The sequence below is a fragment of the Diadema setosum genome, chromosome 3 (assembly GCF_964275005.1).
Source record: "Diadema setosum chromosome 3, eeDiaSeto1, whole genome shotgun sequence".
Classification (NCBI taxonomy): Eukaryota; Metazoa; Echinodermata; class Echinoidea; order Diadematoida; family Diadematidae; genus Diadema; species Diadema setosum.
In genome coordinates, this window is record NC_092687.1 from 19,494,863 (window position 1) to 19,513,981 (window position 19,119).

The 19,119-nt window shown below is 38.2% G+C and overlaps 1 protein-coding gene across 1 annotated transcript in view; it reads right to left on the bottom strand.

Moving 5' to 3' along the window:
• The window catches only part of LOC140246668 (2-hydroxyacyl-CoA lyase 2-like), a 32,380-nt gene extending 21,324 nt beyond the window's left edge, over window positions 1-11,056 (bottom strand). Inside the window, exons 1-3 of the mRNA XM_072326007.1 lie at window positions 10,940-11,056; window positions 4,326-4,484; window positions 887-1,057 (exon numbers count right to left, since the gene is read on the bottom strand). Coding sequence (XP_072182108.1) covers window positions 887-1,057; window positions 4,326-4,484; window positions 10,940-11,056 — 447 coding nt within the window. The remainder of the gene's footprint in view (window positions 1-886; window positions 1,058-4,325; window positions 4,485-10,939) is intronic.
• Between the last annotated feature and the right edge of the window lie 8,063 nt (window positions 11,057-19,119).

The window sequence follows — 19,119 nt, forward strand, 5'->3', positions numbered from 1 at the left end:
AACACAGAGTTTGCACTTTACAAGGTTTGAAGGATATACTTAACCCTCTTGAACTTTGTCTACTTTTATTTGGACATTTTCAAGTCCCGAGCGTTGATTGAATTTCTTGTTTGCACATTTTGATAACCAAGCAGGAGGACTACTGGGTTTAATGGTCTATTATTAGAGCAATATTCTCATTTACACATACATATTGAATACACATCACGCTCAACAATAACAGTGAGAGGTTTTATCATGATTACAACCATACCTGATTTCATTTTGATTACCGGTATTTCAGCTCTATATGCCTCCACAGAGATGCAATGATAGAAATCAGTGATACAAACCATTGTATTCAAATTAATTTGAAAAAAAAAAATACAGTACAACAAATTCTTTGTTGTGACTTACCAAATCCATCTCAGTATGGGGGGGGGGGGGGGGGGGGGTCTACAAAATGCACTAAACTGCTTTTGTACATCGACACATGACTCACACACAAAGTACAATGTACATTGCATTCATTATTTACAAATTATTAATCTATATCCTTTTTATTATTATCATCATTATTATCATCAACATCATTTGTACAGTTGTACATTGTGTATGATTATTTCAAAGTGGTTGCAAAAAAAATTCCCCCTAAATCCTTTCTCTAATAAAATCTGTACAATCCAGACTGCGGTGCATTAAATCATTATTACACTGCAAAGTAAAATTATGTGACCTACCTTCTAAATTATTTACTTCAAAAATTTTCCTGCGATCTGTTTTCAGTTTCATTTGCTGACATCATCTTCGGTTGCTTTTTCATAAGATTCAGATCCCAGATTTTTTCCCCACTTTCCCATCCCTATTTGCACATGCGAATGGCTCATTCCAAAAGTTTTCAACACACCTTCAGTAGTGTTCCAGCAGCACCTCCCATTAGTAGAACGGGGGACTCTGCCATCTGTGCGTTCTTGACTGCCGTGATGGTGTTGGTAAGGCCTGGACCGGCTGTGACGATGGCAGCCCCGACCACACCTGAGAGGCGGGCCACAGCATCAGCTGCAAACACCGCTGTGGCCTTTGAGGGACAGAAACAACAACAACAACATGATAATAATAATAATAATAAAACAATAACCATTGACCTCTGTTTATAACAACAACATAATAATACTATTAAATCAAAGCAACAACCTTTCATCTTTGTTTTTATGACTCTTCTCTCTCAGTTGACATCTTTATGTACACATACAGATCTGTACAATGTACATGCGGTGCACATATTGTACAGTGATGTACAGTTGTACAGTACCGGAGTAGGGCAAGTCCAAGCTATTTGATCACACAAGACTGAAAATTCAAAATGGGTCAATCTACATAAACTTGGTATCATTTTAAAACTAAGAAGTTAAAATACATGAATTTCAAGAAGAAAAAGTAAAAATCCTTCCGCATAACCAGCAATAAATTAATTAATCTGCATAAATTAAAATTTAGAGTAACGCGTGGGACATTCAAAAATTCTGCATTTTAAAATATATCTTTTAATTTTTACAAGTTTTTACGAAAATAAGTATGGTGACCTTAAGTCTGACTAACAAGTTATCATGACTGTGATTTTCAGTTTCTCAACTGATTAAATATGCAAATGAGGGATGGGCCAAAATTAGCATGTCCCACGCGTTACTTTTTTAGGTCATTATTTCTCATTTGCATAAAAGTTAATGATTTAATTGACCTGAAACTTTCAAAAGACCAAATTCACAATGGACCTAATCATATCCAAGAGATGAAAAGTTAGTCTGATAAATCTCATACTTGCAATTTTCAATTAGATTTAGTAACGCGTGGGACATTTTAGTAACGCGTGGGACGATTTGTGTACAAGTCAATGGAAGTGTACTAAATCTTTGTCTTCTATGGGAAATGTGTAAATTATTGAGGGATTTTTTGTAATTTTCTGAATTCTGACTTGAAATTTGGTGAAAAACTCCACTTTGGATAAATAATTCACAAAAGATCATTTCATGCTATTTTCAAGGTCACATTCAAAGTCAAGTGTTAAAAAATAAAGGATAACACAGGCATTTCATATTTTTTATTATATCTATTGTTTTGGTGGGTCTAAATCATTTGAATTTGCAAGAATTTATTAGAAATACATCTATTTAGATAATTAGTACCCCATATTAAAGTTTCTCTGAGCAAATGTGCAATTCACATCACAATATTCATAGTGACAAAAATGTCCCACGCGTTACTTGTCCCACGCGTTACTATAAGTCTATCTTTCTATAATTGACCTTGAGAGAAAACAGTTTCATGATTTTTTCTGAAATGTTTTGTTTCAGGTACAGTAATTGTTGTACGAAAAGATGTTTGTAATGATTTTATAGTATACCAAGTATTTTCACAATAATTGAGATAAAAGTAAAAGAAGAAAAAAAGGACAATTTTTGTGGTCCCACGCGTTACTGGAGAATAAATTTGCATAAATTAAATACTGAACGCGTGATTCTCATTATTTCTATTGTTTTGAATGAAGATACCTACTAGCTATCAAAAGCAACCCAACATATGAAGTTTCAATCTTAACAGTGCAATATAGGGCTAAATCTTCTTGTGATGTCCCACGCGTTACTGGTGCAAAATAGCTTGGACTTGCCCAGTACTGCCACCTTCATTCTCATCGAGTTAAAGAGCTATAATACCAAGAGTTTGGCAAGAAAGTAATCGCACACCGTTACAGACCGCTTCCTCCAAGTATCTCATATCAACATGTAGCAGACAGCACACTGTGTGTACATCACTACCCTACATGTATTGTATGCATGTACAATCCTCATGAGAAAGTTCATAGCATCTTGAGACGTTCATACATACAAGTTGATAGAAGCATCCATCATACACCTCAGCCTTTTAATAGGCATACAACAAATGCACTTGATATATATTTTTAAAAAAAAATCCTCCCTTTTAACTTGAGTCCTGGGGGGTGTTTCATCAATGTTTGTCAGCGCTGACAATTGTCAGCGCTGACCAATTTCAACAAATTCCTTGTTTTTGATTGGCTGAGATGCTCTGGTCACTGACTGTTACTATGGTGATTCAAGTTGTCAGCGCTGACAAACGTTGATGAAACACCCCCCCCTGGAGGACACTTGCATTGTATGTGTACATTGTATAGCTTCACTTACAGCGTACAATTTGATCCCTCTATATTGTAAGACTGTTTCATGCCTTTGACAACCATACTTGTACGTACAATTTACTGCAAAATGCACAGCTGCATGATACAGTGTACGTAAACCTCATGCTCAGGATTCGAACGCTATGCCATGTACTGAGTACATTGTAAAAGCACTGCAATAATGGTCAATTAGCTGCACGAGAGCCAAGGACAGACGAGTGTAATTCATAATACACACATTCACAATAGGTCTGCGAGTGTTTTCCCCCTATCGGAAACATCACAACTATGTGTACAGATGTACACTTGTAACATACAGAAGTTTGTACATTATCAGCTTTATTTATTCTGTTTGAGCAAAACACTTTCCTAGCACTATTAAAATGAGAGAACTTGCCCACACATGGAATGCATAGTTTACATGTACATTGCTCTGGGTATTAATGCTCTGTTTGGCATAGTATTCAAGTTTGAGCAAGCAAATGCAATGTTGTGTGAAATGTTCATGATTGATTACATTTCATGTTCCCAGAGAAATCACTCCAATCAAGGGTTTCATTGATGTGGATAAACCCTCCACTTTGTATACAATGTAACTCCTATGAAATGTTGTGTATTTCTTTCTCTTTTGTATTCCATCAATGGCAAGTAACCATTTACAATGTACCTTAACAGTGAATGTGATTTTGTCTAATGCTGCCTACAACATTTCACTGTTTTGATTAGATTCTTCTTTCATCTTAAAAAGAAGGCTTGATATAAATAGAATTACAATGTAGGCCTGTAACTGAAAATCATTTTTGGTATAATACACTGGAATACTATAACTTGAGCTGATTTGAAAGAGGATGGGGAAAAAATAGTTTGCAGGGAAATATTGAAAATATGCAACCAAGAAGATTTAACATTGAGCGAAAAATCTGCATTCTAAACTTTCAAACCTTCAAATGTAACAGCATGGTTTGCACATGGTATCTACATACCATAAGGCAGCAACTGCTCATACAGACTAGTTGTTCATCTACAATCCATGAAAGATACAATTGTAGGAATTCACTGTCCAATTTACAATTAAACAAATTATTACAAAAAACAAACAAACAAAAACAAAACAAAACAAAACAAAAGAAAGAAAAAAACACTGCAGATACTGTACCTCATGCCTGGTGTCCACAACACGGATGCCCAATTTGTCAGCGGCAACGTTGACAGGGGAAATGTGTCCACCACATAGCGTGAATAGGAATTTGATGCCATGTGACTTCAGTACTTCTGCGACCAACTCTCCGCCATTCCGTTTGCTGTCCTTGTCAACCTGTTAGGACACAATTTAATAGCAGGCCTCTTTGAAATTGTGATAATAATATAATGTGCGCCATAATGTGTCAAAAATATACATGTAACCGCGTAGACTGACCGAGTAACTGTGGGTACCTGACCTGCATCATTCTTATCCAGACTGAAGCCCTGGGGGGTGTTTCATCAACGCTTGTCAGCACCGACAACTGTCGGCGCTGACCAATTTCAGTAAAATCCTTAGTTTTGATTGGCTGAGATGCTCTGGTCACCGACTGTTACTATGGTGATTCAAGTTGTCAGTGCCGACAAACGTTGATGAAACACCCCCCTGATTTACAATGTACGTATTTATACGTAAAACAGAATACCCCGACAACGTTGGGACAATGTCCGGAGAAGAAAATTCCTCACCTTGGGCAATAAAACCACAGGAGAGAGGAAGGGTATTAACATTTTAACAGAAACACACCGAAAACCTTCTCCAGGTACATGTGGGGGATGTGTCCACTGGCGTGACTACCCCGCCCACCCGCCTGCACCGCTTTTTGTTCTAGTTTGTGCACATCTACAATGTACAACTGTACTTGTACAATGTACATCTGTAGGTACAGCAATTGTAGGTAATTGTGCTAGTAAACAAAACATGGTTACCATTAATACTGATCTCAACTACTTTAAGTGAGATCGGTGGTTACAATCCAAGCATGTGATTAGCACATGGGGTGTTAATCACTCTCTGTCTGCAATGCTGTGCATGCGTGTCAATGCATCAAAAGAATGATATCGCTGTTGTGTTCTAATAGAAAGGTTGTTCGGGTAAAGTGTTGGGGTAATATCAGTGCATTATTAACTTCCCTCGCTGGCTAGGAGAGAATTTGGCAAAAGTTACAGCGACAATGTCCACGCAGCATTTTGAGGGGATCATTTTAACAGGCAGGGTAAAAGAAGATTACCCAGACTAACGTCTGGACATTTTTGCGGTAACTCTAGTTTGATAGACTTTGTTTAATAATGGATTGTAATAACAGAGGGGAATTCAGACTTTAACTGTTTGCAAGATAAACATTTATTGGTATAAAAGAAACACTTCTAAAAGATGAACTCAAAGTTTATTTGATGAAAATTGGTTCTGAAATGGCAGAGATTCAAAAACAAAGTAAAACAAAGTGGTCCTCATTAAAGGTGGGTCCAACCTTTTATTACACACTATGTACAATGTACTGTAGGTCCTGTGTCTTTAATACCAAAAAAATAAAAAAAGCACCATAACGGATTAAACAAATGAAATCTAGTGACTTTGTTGGAGCCGTTACTCTAAATTCGATGACCTTACAGCAGCTCAATGCCTATTGAACAAACTACTCCCAACACAATTCCTCATATAACCTCAAAAATACCTTGGAAACTGAAATTCTTGACTACAGTGGATAGAACAATTTGTAAACCAGTTGACCGCACACGCGGATCTTATACCAGTAGGCCTATACACTATCCAGCTGCAGTATACATTATCAAACTGTTCGTACACTCTGTGATACATGTACATAATCACAGCTCTCTACACATGTAGTTCACTAATTAGCATACAGTTATACGTTATTGTATTGTTGAAAGAAATCTTTTCGTCATGCCCTCGGCCTCTTCAAATCTGGAATCCCTCAGTTATTTTGGGGTCTTGAGCGATCAAATCTGAATCAACACCAGTTGACAATCAGAGGTAGGTCTCAAAGTCCACTCCTGATTTCTACCTCACTTGGGATTTATCAGTGGAGGTCAACCTTCTGTATCAACAATTCTAATTGTGATCACAAAAATTCTTCTGGGCCTGCAACTACCGTAGTGTGACATGTACACGTGGAACAAGTGTAAAGCATGTACTAAACTACACTTGTATGGGAGCTGTTATCCTTCCTGTCATTAGGAAAGAGTCTGTTCTGATTCTGAAGCTGGGGCACTGTACTATTAAACAGGTTGTACGAGTGTAGGCCTACTGTAAAAGAAAGTATAAAATCTACTTTACAATGTACAGCTGCACTGCTAATACAACTGGTGAACAACACAATTTTTTCATTTGTTTTAAAGTTCTTCACTGTTTTTGAACTCCAGTTGTAGCGAACCTAGCCAGGCAAACGTATGGAATGGATGATTCATCAACGAAGAAAAATAGTTTACATAAGCCTGTATCAGGGAGCCAACACAAGGCAAAGTTTGTGTGGCAATGATGCATTTATTAATTGTACGTTTTTCAGATAGAACTCAACCTACATGTACAGTGTACACTTGTAAAACGTCAATTGCATTGATAACTTGGTATTCAAATATTTGCATCTTAGAATGTTGATAACATTAATCAATCAAGATGATAAATCCTTGACAATGGCCACAATCACACCGACAAAAGATTGCGAAGTTTAAGATCGCAAATCTGACAGATCTCAAAGTTTTGTCAGTATGACCGCAAACTTTTCACAGAACATCTCACAAAACTTCCCATTCAAGCTACAACCAATCTTCTCAACCTTTGGGCAATGTGAATGCTAGCAACTTTGCAAAATTTTGTCACATGCTGACCAGTCCAACATCTGTTTGCAAACGGCGCCCTCGAAGCTCTGGGTTATTGTGATCATGCAAGTGCATGCATCGTTACACACAATCACAATCACTAGCTGTCTGATTCAATGACTTCTTTTTTTGCACACTGCAATGTGCACACCACTGACCCAACTTTGAGAACTTCAAGATTGACAAGTTTGGCTGCCAGTGTGGATGGACAAGCAAACTTCATGAAGACTTTGCGACAACTTTGCGACAATGGCTATCGTTCTCTGACACAAAACTGTGATATAATATATAAGGCCCTATCAATATTGATTGCGCTGCTGGATGAGAAGACTTCTACAGCGGATGATGTCACATGCGTACAACAGTACAAAGAAAATGGTTTAGAGAATTTCACAAAATGTTACTTTTTGAAAAAAAAAAGTGCCCATTTCCTTGACTTGTCACTGACGTATGTTAAGGGTAATATTATTCCCCTTGCCATCTGAAAGAGGGAAGTCAAGCATTCTCTTATTATGCAAGAAAAGTGAAAATATGTTGAATTTTCTTTACATTTTCTTTATATCGTTGTACGCATGTGACATCATCAGCTGTAGTAGTCTTCTCATCCAGCAGTGACTGAGCAAAAACTTCAAAAATTCATAACTTTTCAACGGATTGTCCGATTTTCCTCAAACTCTCACTGCTAAATGTGTTCTACTAATATTGCTGCATTCATTCAATCCACATATCTATGAAGGTGAACTTGTCCTTTAAGGACAGATTCTGAAAGAGCAGACTCTAAGCTTTAAAATGATATATAGCTCAATTGAAATGGACTCTCCTAACCTATCTAAATATTGGAAAAGAAAGCGCACATTCTGGAAAAGTGTGAACCGAGAAAAGAGGCTCTGAAGTACAGGGTCTATATCTGTCTATTCAAGCGTTTAATCTTTACCAAACCATGCTGGCTGTGTGATGAATGGGACAAAAAAACAGGATGTAAACCACTGGAGTAACAACAATGAAGGGATTATCAGATTGAGTTAAAATTGAGCATGCTCTATTAACACATTCTGTCCATGATTAATGCCAACTTTCAAAGCAGTAGCATTAACCCTTCAAAAGTTTCACATCACACTGGAAAGTAAAGAGTGTGCAAAGGGTTATCAAGGAATTAAAAGGGGCCTCTATTAAATACATACCTCATCTCACTACTCTTCAAAAAAGGGTTGTAGAAGAACTGCTGAAAATGCACTTTCCCATTCATTTTCTGATCCCAAACTTAAGAAAAATGTAGAAGGGCAATTCCGCAGTTAGGTGGACATGACATGGATAAAAGAAATGTGCCTCTTTATCTTACTCTTTAATCTAGGTATCAACTAATGCCATGGATGTTCATCAATCATTAAGGTCTTTCAAATTCAGTAGATTTTAATTTCGTATTTATTGATTTTGCAAGATCTAAAACCATCTGTTAAAATGTACATGTGGGACTGGGGATGCTGAAGACTACGTAAATGTAAATTACAGTGGGTTCCTTTGAAATTTTTTTCCTCCAAGTTTTGCTAAAGGGTAAAAGATTAATACTTTTAAATACTCCAGAAGTCATGTGATATTTTGTCAATTACAAAAGGGTGAAATGACCTGCGGAATTACTCCGGACAAATGTAACGTTACTAACTGTAACGTTACTAACCATGCTTTTGGGGGTCTAGCTCAAAAATCATTTGTCGAACTGCTAAAAAGATTTGCGTGAACATTTGTCATGATGCAACAATTGAAATTAATGCAACACTTTGTTTGAAGTAACTTGAATTTTTGCACACTTTTTGTTAAAAGACATTGATTTTTTTTTGTCATATGTCCTTTTTTCGTAACGTTACTAACCAGCCCTTTAAGTTGCCATAGCAATTCTAATATTTCTTGGATTATATGATCATTCTTTTTTGTATCATAAACCTGGGAAGGATGAACATGTTTTTGACATAATTTTGACTTGAAATGAACAAATGGTAATTTAGTAGTAAAAACAAATACAGCTGTAAAATTTATCTAATTTTTTTTAAATGTAACGTTACTAACCGCGGAATTGCCCAGAAGGGTAGGTCTTTCAGAAAATATGAAAAACTTAATATTAATTAGGTTGACCCGTTTCACCTTTTTTGAGTCCTCACGTAAAATAAAGGGGTGCGACTTTTTGTTCGTTTTGTGATGCACGGTCACAAATACAGCCTACAGACAGGTGACTGTAACAACACGTTTTAATAACATGTACGTAGGGGTCTAGGACCTATTCGGTATTCCTGCTCTGAAATCATGCTACCTATCCTGCTCAGAACTCACAGGTTTAGAATAGCATGATATAGAAAGTCTAGATCTAGTACAATGTATTGCAGATCCACATCCTGGCAGGTGTGTATGGTTGGGCCTAGGCGGCTCTATAGATATAACGTTACTACTTTTACTTTACTAGTATGGTTGGGTGTCCATAATATCGGACACCTAACGTTTTTCTATCAATAGAAACGTGAAAAATCTCACAATTTGCCTGAAATTTTACTCACGTGTGGAGAAAATACTCCGGATTCACAAGCGCGCACTGAAAATGCGATCTGAGGTACGCGCTCTAGATGGCGGCTTCGAACGCGTGGGGTGTCATTTTTTCCGCACTCAGTTGCCCGGCTCATATCGACCGACCACCCCGCCCTCTATTGACAATACGTATAAAGCGTACTTAAACGCGTTTTTTCGACAAGCTGCTGTTTTTTTCTAGTCGTAATTTTTTCCCCAATAATATTTGAATATATTTTGAATCCTTCGATATTACTTTTGAAGGACTGTTTGATGAATTTGACTTGATTTTCATTAGGAAACTTTTCATCGTAATTGAAATAAATTAGACGAGTCGGTTTGTTTTTTCACGATATTCATTTCTCGTTTCTGCATCAACTCGTACGGTCGTAGCGCAAGCGGGCGACAAAATGTTTATGTCATGTGTATGTGTAACGTACTGTGCACGATCGTACAAGCGGCGGTGACAATTTTGCGGTCAAAATCGTCAAATTTATTACGGAAGGATACGCCTCTACATCTAACAACGAGTCAGCAAAGGTAGGCCTAGTTATATGTAGTTACACGATAAACCTTATTCGATTTTGCTAAATTTCGGTAATTTAGAGGGAATACTTAGTTGTTTTCGCCACATTTTACTCGGTAGCGTAGCCCAGTGAAGAATCGAACACCGTTGCGCGTAGTCCCATGCGTACATTTTCTTTCTGTACGCGCAATGCCATTATAATGCGCGGCCGGTCGTTATGGACCCGGTCGGTGGGTTGGACCCCTACCATACTACTCATCGACCGCCTTCTGATTCATTTTGTTTATGGCCTAGGCTAGAATAGAATAGGAGGTCTATTTTCATTATTCCTGGGCCAGTGTCAGTGACCATGGTGACTGTAAGCGTAACACTAACAGTTATCCTAACATCTGTCAATAGACAACGAACAGACGAATAGTGTAATAAATGCTACACCACTGCACTGGCTATGGCACTAAATGGCACTATGTTCTATAACCTTAAAAAGACTTCGAAGTTCAGCTCTAAACTTCCAGATTTCTCATATTCTTGAATCTTGTCCGACCTTTATACAAAACTGCAATTGGTTGTGATCAATCATTTTCAAAGAAATATAGTTTCTTCAGCCGGTACAATCGCCCGGCACAGTGCAGGATGCTGCAGGACCACCGACATTTTACCGACACGGTGACATGGCTTGAGCGAGAAACCTCCGGGCTACAGAATAGGAGACGACCTACCTCGCTCGCGAATGTGTCAAGTACAGCTACAGCTCTAGGAAGTAGGGCCTAGCTAGAGGTCTACTGATTTGCAATGCACGAAAGCAAAGCACAAAGAAAACGCCGACAACTTACCGGGTGTAAGTACTGATAGATTAGATTATACTTCCATGCGATGAACAGAATAGCTGCAACGAGAACTGACAGAAATATACCACCAACAACCCACACGGCAAGCAGTATAGAAGCCATTTTAGAAGCTATTACAGTCTTCTGGATAGAACAACCGAAGCATCCAGCTAGTGGCCGTGTCTCAGGTTTGACCGCCGCATCTATCGCACCGTAGCATGCATGCACTACGTTTATCGCGAGATCGAGTCAGCTGAGTACCCTATGGGGCGCCAAGTGTCGCGTGGTCTATTTCGTTACGAAATTTGTCATTTCGTCAATGAACCCGCACCCAAAGAGCAATCATATTGATTAAGTGAAAGCAGCAAAATTATTAAAACATATCAGTGAAAGTTTACGAAAATCGGACAATCGATGCAAAAGTTATTAATTTTTAAAGTTTTGGGGTTGGAACCGCAGGATGAGGAGACTACTAGAGGTTATGACGTATGTATGGACAACAATAATATAAAGAAAACATAAAAGAAATTCCACAAAAATTCACTTTTCTAGCATAATGAAAGAGCGCTTGATTAACCGCTTTCAGAAAGTTTAATGTTCATTCCGTAATGGAAGAAAAATCATTTTGTAACGAAAATGATCACATAAAGTCATTTCACCCGAAATCCTGGGAGTTTTAGATCCAATTCCTACCATTTTAGTGAAAGATTGTGCCACAGTTTTTGCACCTATAATGGCCAGCATTGTTGATTTGACTGAGTCTTCAGCAGGCATCAGTCCCAGCCTCGTTGAAGCTAGCATACATCCACCTTTTGCTGAAGAAACCATTCCTCGATTCTGAGGCCCTGCATAATAACTGGCCTGTATCAAATCTTCCATTTCAGTCCAAGATCTTTGCGCGGGGTGCATTGTCTCTTCAACACTATAAGACTACCTTGTGAAGAATAATATCTTGGATAACCATCAGTCAGCATATCGGATGCATAGTGTTGAGACCTTACTATAACTTATCCAATGATATTTTGAGAGATATGAATGATGGGAGTAGCTGCTACTCCTTGATTTATCCTCAGTATACTGTTAATCATATTATTCTGCATGGTGAATACTCTGAAGTCTTCGACTATGTGTTGATGATTAAAGGACAAGTTCACCTTGAGAGAATGTAGCAATATATTTGTAGAACACATCATTGAAAGTTTGAGGAAAATCGGACAATCCGTTCAAAAGTTATGAATTTTTGAAGTTTTTGTGCAGTCACCGCTGGATGAGAAGACTACTGCAGTGTATGATGTCACATGCGGACAACAATGTAATTATAAGGAAAATATAAAAAAGAATTTCACAAAATTTCATCTTTTGAAAAAAGTACACAATATCCCTTGACTCGTTACTGGCATATGTTATGGGTAATATTATTCCAATTGCCTTCAGAAAGAGGCAAGTCAAGTGCTCTTTTATTATGTGAAAAAAGTGAAAATATGTTGAATTTTCTTTATATTTTCTTTATACTGTTGTACTCATATGACATCACGAGCCCTAGTAGTCTCCTCATCCAGCCGTTCCAACACAAAAATTTTTTAAATTCATAACTTTTGCATCGATTGTCCAATTTTCCTCAAACTTTCACCAATGTGTTCTGCTAATATTGCTGCATTCTCTCAATCATTATGTTTATGAAGGTGAACTTGTTCTTCAAGCTCTTGAGTGATTTAAGTCATAATCATTTATCGAAAAGGTTTCAGTCTTTGTGTGTGTGTGTGTGTGTGTGTATTTATTAATCAAGCAAGATCCTGCTACATTAGAATGTGGTATCCCACAAGGATGTGTGGGGCCCTACCCTTTTCTCAATTTATCTGACTGGTTTGAAAGATATTTTACATTGTTACTCTTTTAACTAACAAACCAATGCCATTGATATAATTCTGAAACTGGAGGCCTGTATCCATGATGTCAAAAGTGGACGAGCTCTCATTCGTTGAAGTAAAATCAAGAAAATTCACAGTTGTAATTTATTGGCCCTAAAGTTATCCTTGACAAGGTCAGTCTTCCTCCTCTTACGATTGACAATGATGTGGTTATCATTCCCATGGCTGGCGGAAATGGGGGGGGGGGGCAGGGGGGCTCGCCCCCTCCCCCACTTTTTGTGCACCATACAAAGGAATACATAAGGTGTGATCACTTTGCGCCCCCCCCCCCCCACTTTCTTAACCAAGAAGTACGTAAGTGGGACCAAAAAGAAATACTAGTAGATAGAAATCTTGAAGTTTGAGCGCGGTAAGCTTATGTTTTCCGTTGAAAAACCTTTTTGTTATTATTATTATTATTATCATTATTATTATTATTATTATTATTATTGCTTGGCAGCTGAAGAAATCCGGAAGTGGAAGGAGAAAGATGAGCTGAAGACCTTTTTTTTTTTCTTTCTTTTTTAGCTCATGAAACCCAGAAGTGGGCCCCCACTTTTGAAAACGCTCCGCCGGCCCCGATTCCATCTAAATCGTAGAAATCTTGGAGTATTTTGATTTCACAATGCCCTTGTCTGTTCAGATCTTTGCTATTTGTAAATCCGTGAGGTATCAGTTACGCAATTCAAGCATTATTGGTAGTATTTAACTCGTTCAGCTACAGAAAAAAAAAACAGTTCATGCCCATAGCTCATTCTGACTTGACTTTGGTAATGCACTACCACAATCTCAACATTCACGGTCACAAACATTGCAAATTTTGGCAGCTCGCATTGTTACCCTTACCAGGAGAATATTCACATTACTCCTGTTTATCCCCACTGTACTGGTTACTCTTCGAATTTCGCACTGTATTTAAATCATTACTGTTTGTTTTTCATTGCTACACGGGTCTGCCCCAGAGTACACTGTGAATTTGCTGACAATCCCCCACATGTTTAAGATTACCCAATTATAGATTATTCGCTCCAAAAACGAAGAAATCATTGGGGATCGGTCATTTGGACGTGCTGGACCTTTCCTGTGTAATTAGTTGCCTCAAGCTATCCGTTTATACATTTCAAATGTTGACATGCAGCTTTAAAGTTGCACTCAAGACTCATTTGTTTGTAACTGCTTTCCATAATTGAACATTACATAACTTCTTATTTTTCATCTTTATTATTCCATTTACTTTCATGTGTATGTGTGTGTAATGATTTTTGTATTTCATAATTCACTTTTTGTCACTGCATGCGCCTTGGGCACATAAGTCATGTGAAATTGGGGCATAAGTACCCTATATTATTATTATCACATCATCATCATCATTATTATAACTTCTTTATAATTCCATAACGAAATTATCATTTCGTTACAATATATAGTTATATCGTCAACAAAATGTACAATTGGTTCCGATAATGATTATATAGTCATTTGTTGTGAAATGATCATTTCGTAATATGAAAAAGATTTTCTTTCATTAGCCCTTACGAAATTTTCGTCGATGAATGTTCATTTCGTTATGAAATGACTATATTTCGTTTAAAAAAAATCAATCACTTCGTCGAGAAAATGTTCATTTTGTAATGAAATGTAGCCATTTTGTTACAAAATGAAAATTTCTTTGACGAAACAATCACTAATATTCCAAAATAAAATGTAGCCATTTCGTTGTGATATTAGCATTTCGTCGAAAAAAAATGATCATTTCGTAATAAAAAAAAAGTCATATCATAATAGAGTTATTTCGTAACGAAATGAACATTTAGTTGACGAAATGACTATACATTTCATAACAAAATGAACACTTTGTTGACGGAAATACCGTCATTATTTTCGTAACGAAATGACTAATTTCGTAACAAAATGTGACACTTGGCGGCCCATACAAGTCTGCCGCGGCGGCTTGCTGTGCGGATCCAGGGAGGTACTCCCTGCTGTGTCGCACTGTTTACACTGTAAAATTATTTACAGAGTGACGCTCTGTATAGCTTCGTTTCACCTCCCTGACCCTGTTCACACAAGAATACGCATTCCTGAGTGTTTACTGGGCAGTGACTGAGTCGACTCAATAGCCGGGTTCACACGTACAAAATAGCGGGATGACGATCGCGATCCACATCTCGAGTTTTTTTTGCGAGCGTCCACACGTACCAAATTAGCGGGATAGCGATCGCGATCGGTATCCCGCTAATTTGGCGAGCGTCCACACGTACCGAATTATCCCGCTAATTGCCGATAGAGATAACAGCAAAGCCTGCAAACTGGGTCACACAGTGCCCTTCTCGAAAGGGCTTTTTACACTTGTAAATTTTTGCTTAGCCCCGGACTATCGGTGGGGCTAAGGGGGGGCCTTAGCCCCACCGATAGTACGGGACTATCCTTAGCCCACTTTCTGTTTACACTCGTTTTTGCCAAAGTGGGCTAGCCCCACCGATAGTACGGTACTATCTGGCCCTGCAAAATAGCAGGGGTTAGCACCGCAATTGCGGTGCTAGCACCGCAATTGCGGTGCCAAGCAAGTGAGTGTAAACAGAACGAAAAAATAATCCTGGGCTAAGCGACGGAGACGAAGTGCGACCCTCACTGACCAATCAGAAACGAGGTAATCAAGTGCTGCCGGTGCGTGCGTGTACGTGTACAGTACACAGCGTAATTATGAATATTCATGTGGTTTGGAAAGTCCGGGGCTAAGAAAGACGAGTGTAAAAAGGTCAGTTTTCTCCTTAGCCCCGGACAAGAGATAGTACGGGACTAATTGGCGAGTGTAAAAAGCTGAAAAAATTGGTACGGGACTAACGATAGTCCTGGGTCAGAGAAAGTCCGGGGTTAAGAAACACAAGTGTAAAAAGCCCTTAACACTACCTACCTGCGCGCACTTCCCTTTGTCCTTCGCAGAGGCCTCGCTGTTGTGATGTGCGCATTGCATGATGGGATATAAAAACTCGAGATTCTAATCCCGACCGTTCACACGTACCAGCGCGGGGCCAATTATCCCACTAATTGATGAACCAGCGCAAGATTTCTTAGGATTAGCATCGCGATGCTTATCCCGCTAATTTTCGGGTTTTTTTCTGTCCACACGTGCAAAAAAACTCGGGATGACGATCGCGATGCAAATCTCGAGATTTGTATCCCGCTAATTGGTGTACGTGTGAACCCGGCTATTGTCATGTCAGTGGTCTAACCACCAGTCCTATTGTTTAAAAGTCAAGAACGTTTGTGAGTAGTCAACACAAGGTCACATAGTTCAACAGCGGAATCTGCGGTGAACCGATGTGGGAGTCGGTCGGGGTCCCAGTTTACAGCGAAATTTGCAGAACTGATGTAGAGGGCTCACATGGGTAAATATTTCTCCTTAGAGACGTGTGTTAAAATTCAAAATTTAATAAATTCTGTGAAACAGCTGGGAGAAATATGAGGTGTTTCATCTTCACTAACCTGAAAAAAGTGAGATAATCATATCGATGCTTTTTTCCATCAAATTTCTAAGGGGGGGGGGGGGGTTCTAGCTCAAACACTGTCCAAGGGTTCGCATAACCAGACTATGAGTTCTTTTTACTTAAATAAAAAGATAAAAAAAGAAATATATATATATATATATATATATATATATATATATATATATATATATATATATTGTTATGGATACATGTGCATTGTATTATCATTTCTGGGCACTTTATTGTTCCGCGGAGGAATATGAAAATAAAGGAGTTCGACAAGATGACCGAGATCGACCAAACACCTTGTTTGAGAGTCTGGGTATTTTTGGTGGTTATGATGGTTCGTTAGGCCAAAGTTAACCTCCCGTAACAATATATATATAAAATATAACTATATATATATATATATATATATATATATATATATATATATACAATCTTGTATACAACAGTATATATATTCTGCGGTAGGCCCTATGCACCCAATCAAGGGTTCCTTCAAATTCCAACCAAAATGCAGTTTGTAGAGAAAATTCATACTCAATATCTGCAGCTATTCAGTTTTGTTTTGTTTGTTTTTTTGCGAAAACTGCATTTCTGATGTTTGATCATTATTTTTTTTTCTTCATTTATTTTAGTATCTTTTTATTTAGAGGTGTGAGCCCAATATCTAGAAGATGAAGATCGAAGAAGAGGTTGTATATAAGAGGAAACAAAAGATGGCGCTCGAGTTGTAATGTCACAGTGCACACCGGTGCAAGCTTCTTCTCGGTCCCTAACCTGTCATAGGGCAGTATCTTTTCTTCTCTTTTTTTTTTGGGGGGGGGGGGTATAAACAGACAAGTTTTCTCTTTCCCAGAAAACTCCTCATCAAGTTCTTCACTCTCAAGCCACAAGAGATTTTCAAATATGATGAATATTGATCGGGGCAAGACATTGCTCTCGCCTTCACAGAATGCGAAACTCAGCGTCAGCGAAAGAGCGTCTGAAATTAATGACTTCTTAAGTTTAATGTGAAGAGCGCCCGCTGTAGTCTTCGTCCCAAATTCGTTTTGTTCCGGATGCTATTCCTGAAATCAGGTACATTTTGTACTTTAATAATCTCTTCAAACTCTTCAAATAGAAGAGGAGCCTTTGCACCCTGCATGCGTGGATGTATAGGAAAAACCTCATTGATTGTAAGCTTGAAATTAATGTCCAATCTCCATACACATATACTTCACACAAGGAGGTAGGGAAAGACTAAATCCATCTTCCTGCTCCAAAGTAGCAGTCGACCGGAAGTCTTGATAATAACGGAACCATTTCATTAGCTGCTGATCCTATCTGGGTTGACTTGGACAATCAGGGCATAATTAAAGGGACTGTTTACCATTGGGAGGAGTGATTTTTTTTTTTTTTTTAAGTGCATGTTATCATATTTGATGCAAAGTCAGTTCTGTCACACACACACACACACACACACACACACACAAATACTACCATGATATTATAAGCATTTCGCAATAAACGGATAAAGCCTAAAATGTAAGTAGATATCACTATTTTTCTTCAGTAAGCCATTACTGTACACGGTTTATTCTAGAAACAATTTTATTATAACAGTTACTATTTTTCACATTTCTTATATCTAACAATACTCAACACTGTTCTGTTTTTACTGATTCATGTATTTACATTCGTTGCTTCTATCCCTAACTCACATTTTAGAACTATTATGAAACACTAAACCTGGGTTTTTCATTCATCTGCAAATGGCAGATAATGCCTTTAAGGCAACGAAAAAGTGAAACACAGATCACTGGCACTCGCTCGTCACTTTTCTGGCAGAGGAATGGCTTGCGGTCATTTTGGCAGTTTCGGCCGTCTAGCATGGCCCGTCATCGCCCCGCTTGGCTGGCTAGGGGTCCTCGAGCTGCAGCTGCTGTTGTCAAAACGGGTCTTATGCTAAAGACATGCAGCACGACGTGTCGTCAACCTCTCTCGTCCTAAGCGCCAAGCTATTCTGCCATTAAAAGGGAATGATGCCGATCACATTAGACTACGTTTGTTTAGTTTCTCCAACATTACTAAGAACTTTATTATGGTTTAACATACTCGGCCTGTGTACGACCAGGGAGGCGAGTGTCTCAACTCCCTGGTATAACGCTTAGATATTACTTTATGCCTGGAATAAGGAATGCTATTCAGTCTGTCTAAATATCAAAAGATGATGACCTACACTGCAAAAAGTCCGGTGTTAAATAGTGAACACCGAGCTGGTGTTAAATTTTCGGTGCTCGTTTATGGTGTTAAATTAACACCCCCGGGTGTCATTTCCAAATTTTAAACTGTTTTTTGAAGAGTTTCTTAGTAACTGCACTTCTTGTTGATTTTTTATTTAAACAAGACGATCAAGAATTTTACATTAAAATACTAGATTTTTGAAAAAATGTGAAAATAAATTTACACCAAAGTAACACCAGCTGGTGTGGTCCCTTATTGAAGCTGGACGGGTGTTAAACCATTGATATTAACACCAACAAATATCAAATCAACACCATGTGGTGTCATTTTTGAATTAACACCAGTACAGTGTCAAAATAACACCAGGTACAGTGTCAAATTAACACCACGAAGTGTCAGGTGAACACTTTTCAACACCATCACAGTGCATTTTTAACACCTGTGGGTGTGGTCCTTTATTGAAGTTTGATCGGTGTTAGATTTAACACCCGTGGTGTTAAATCTAACACCCATGTTTTTACAGTGTACCTACACATCTCTAAGAATCATGGGTTACGATGAT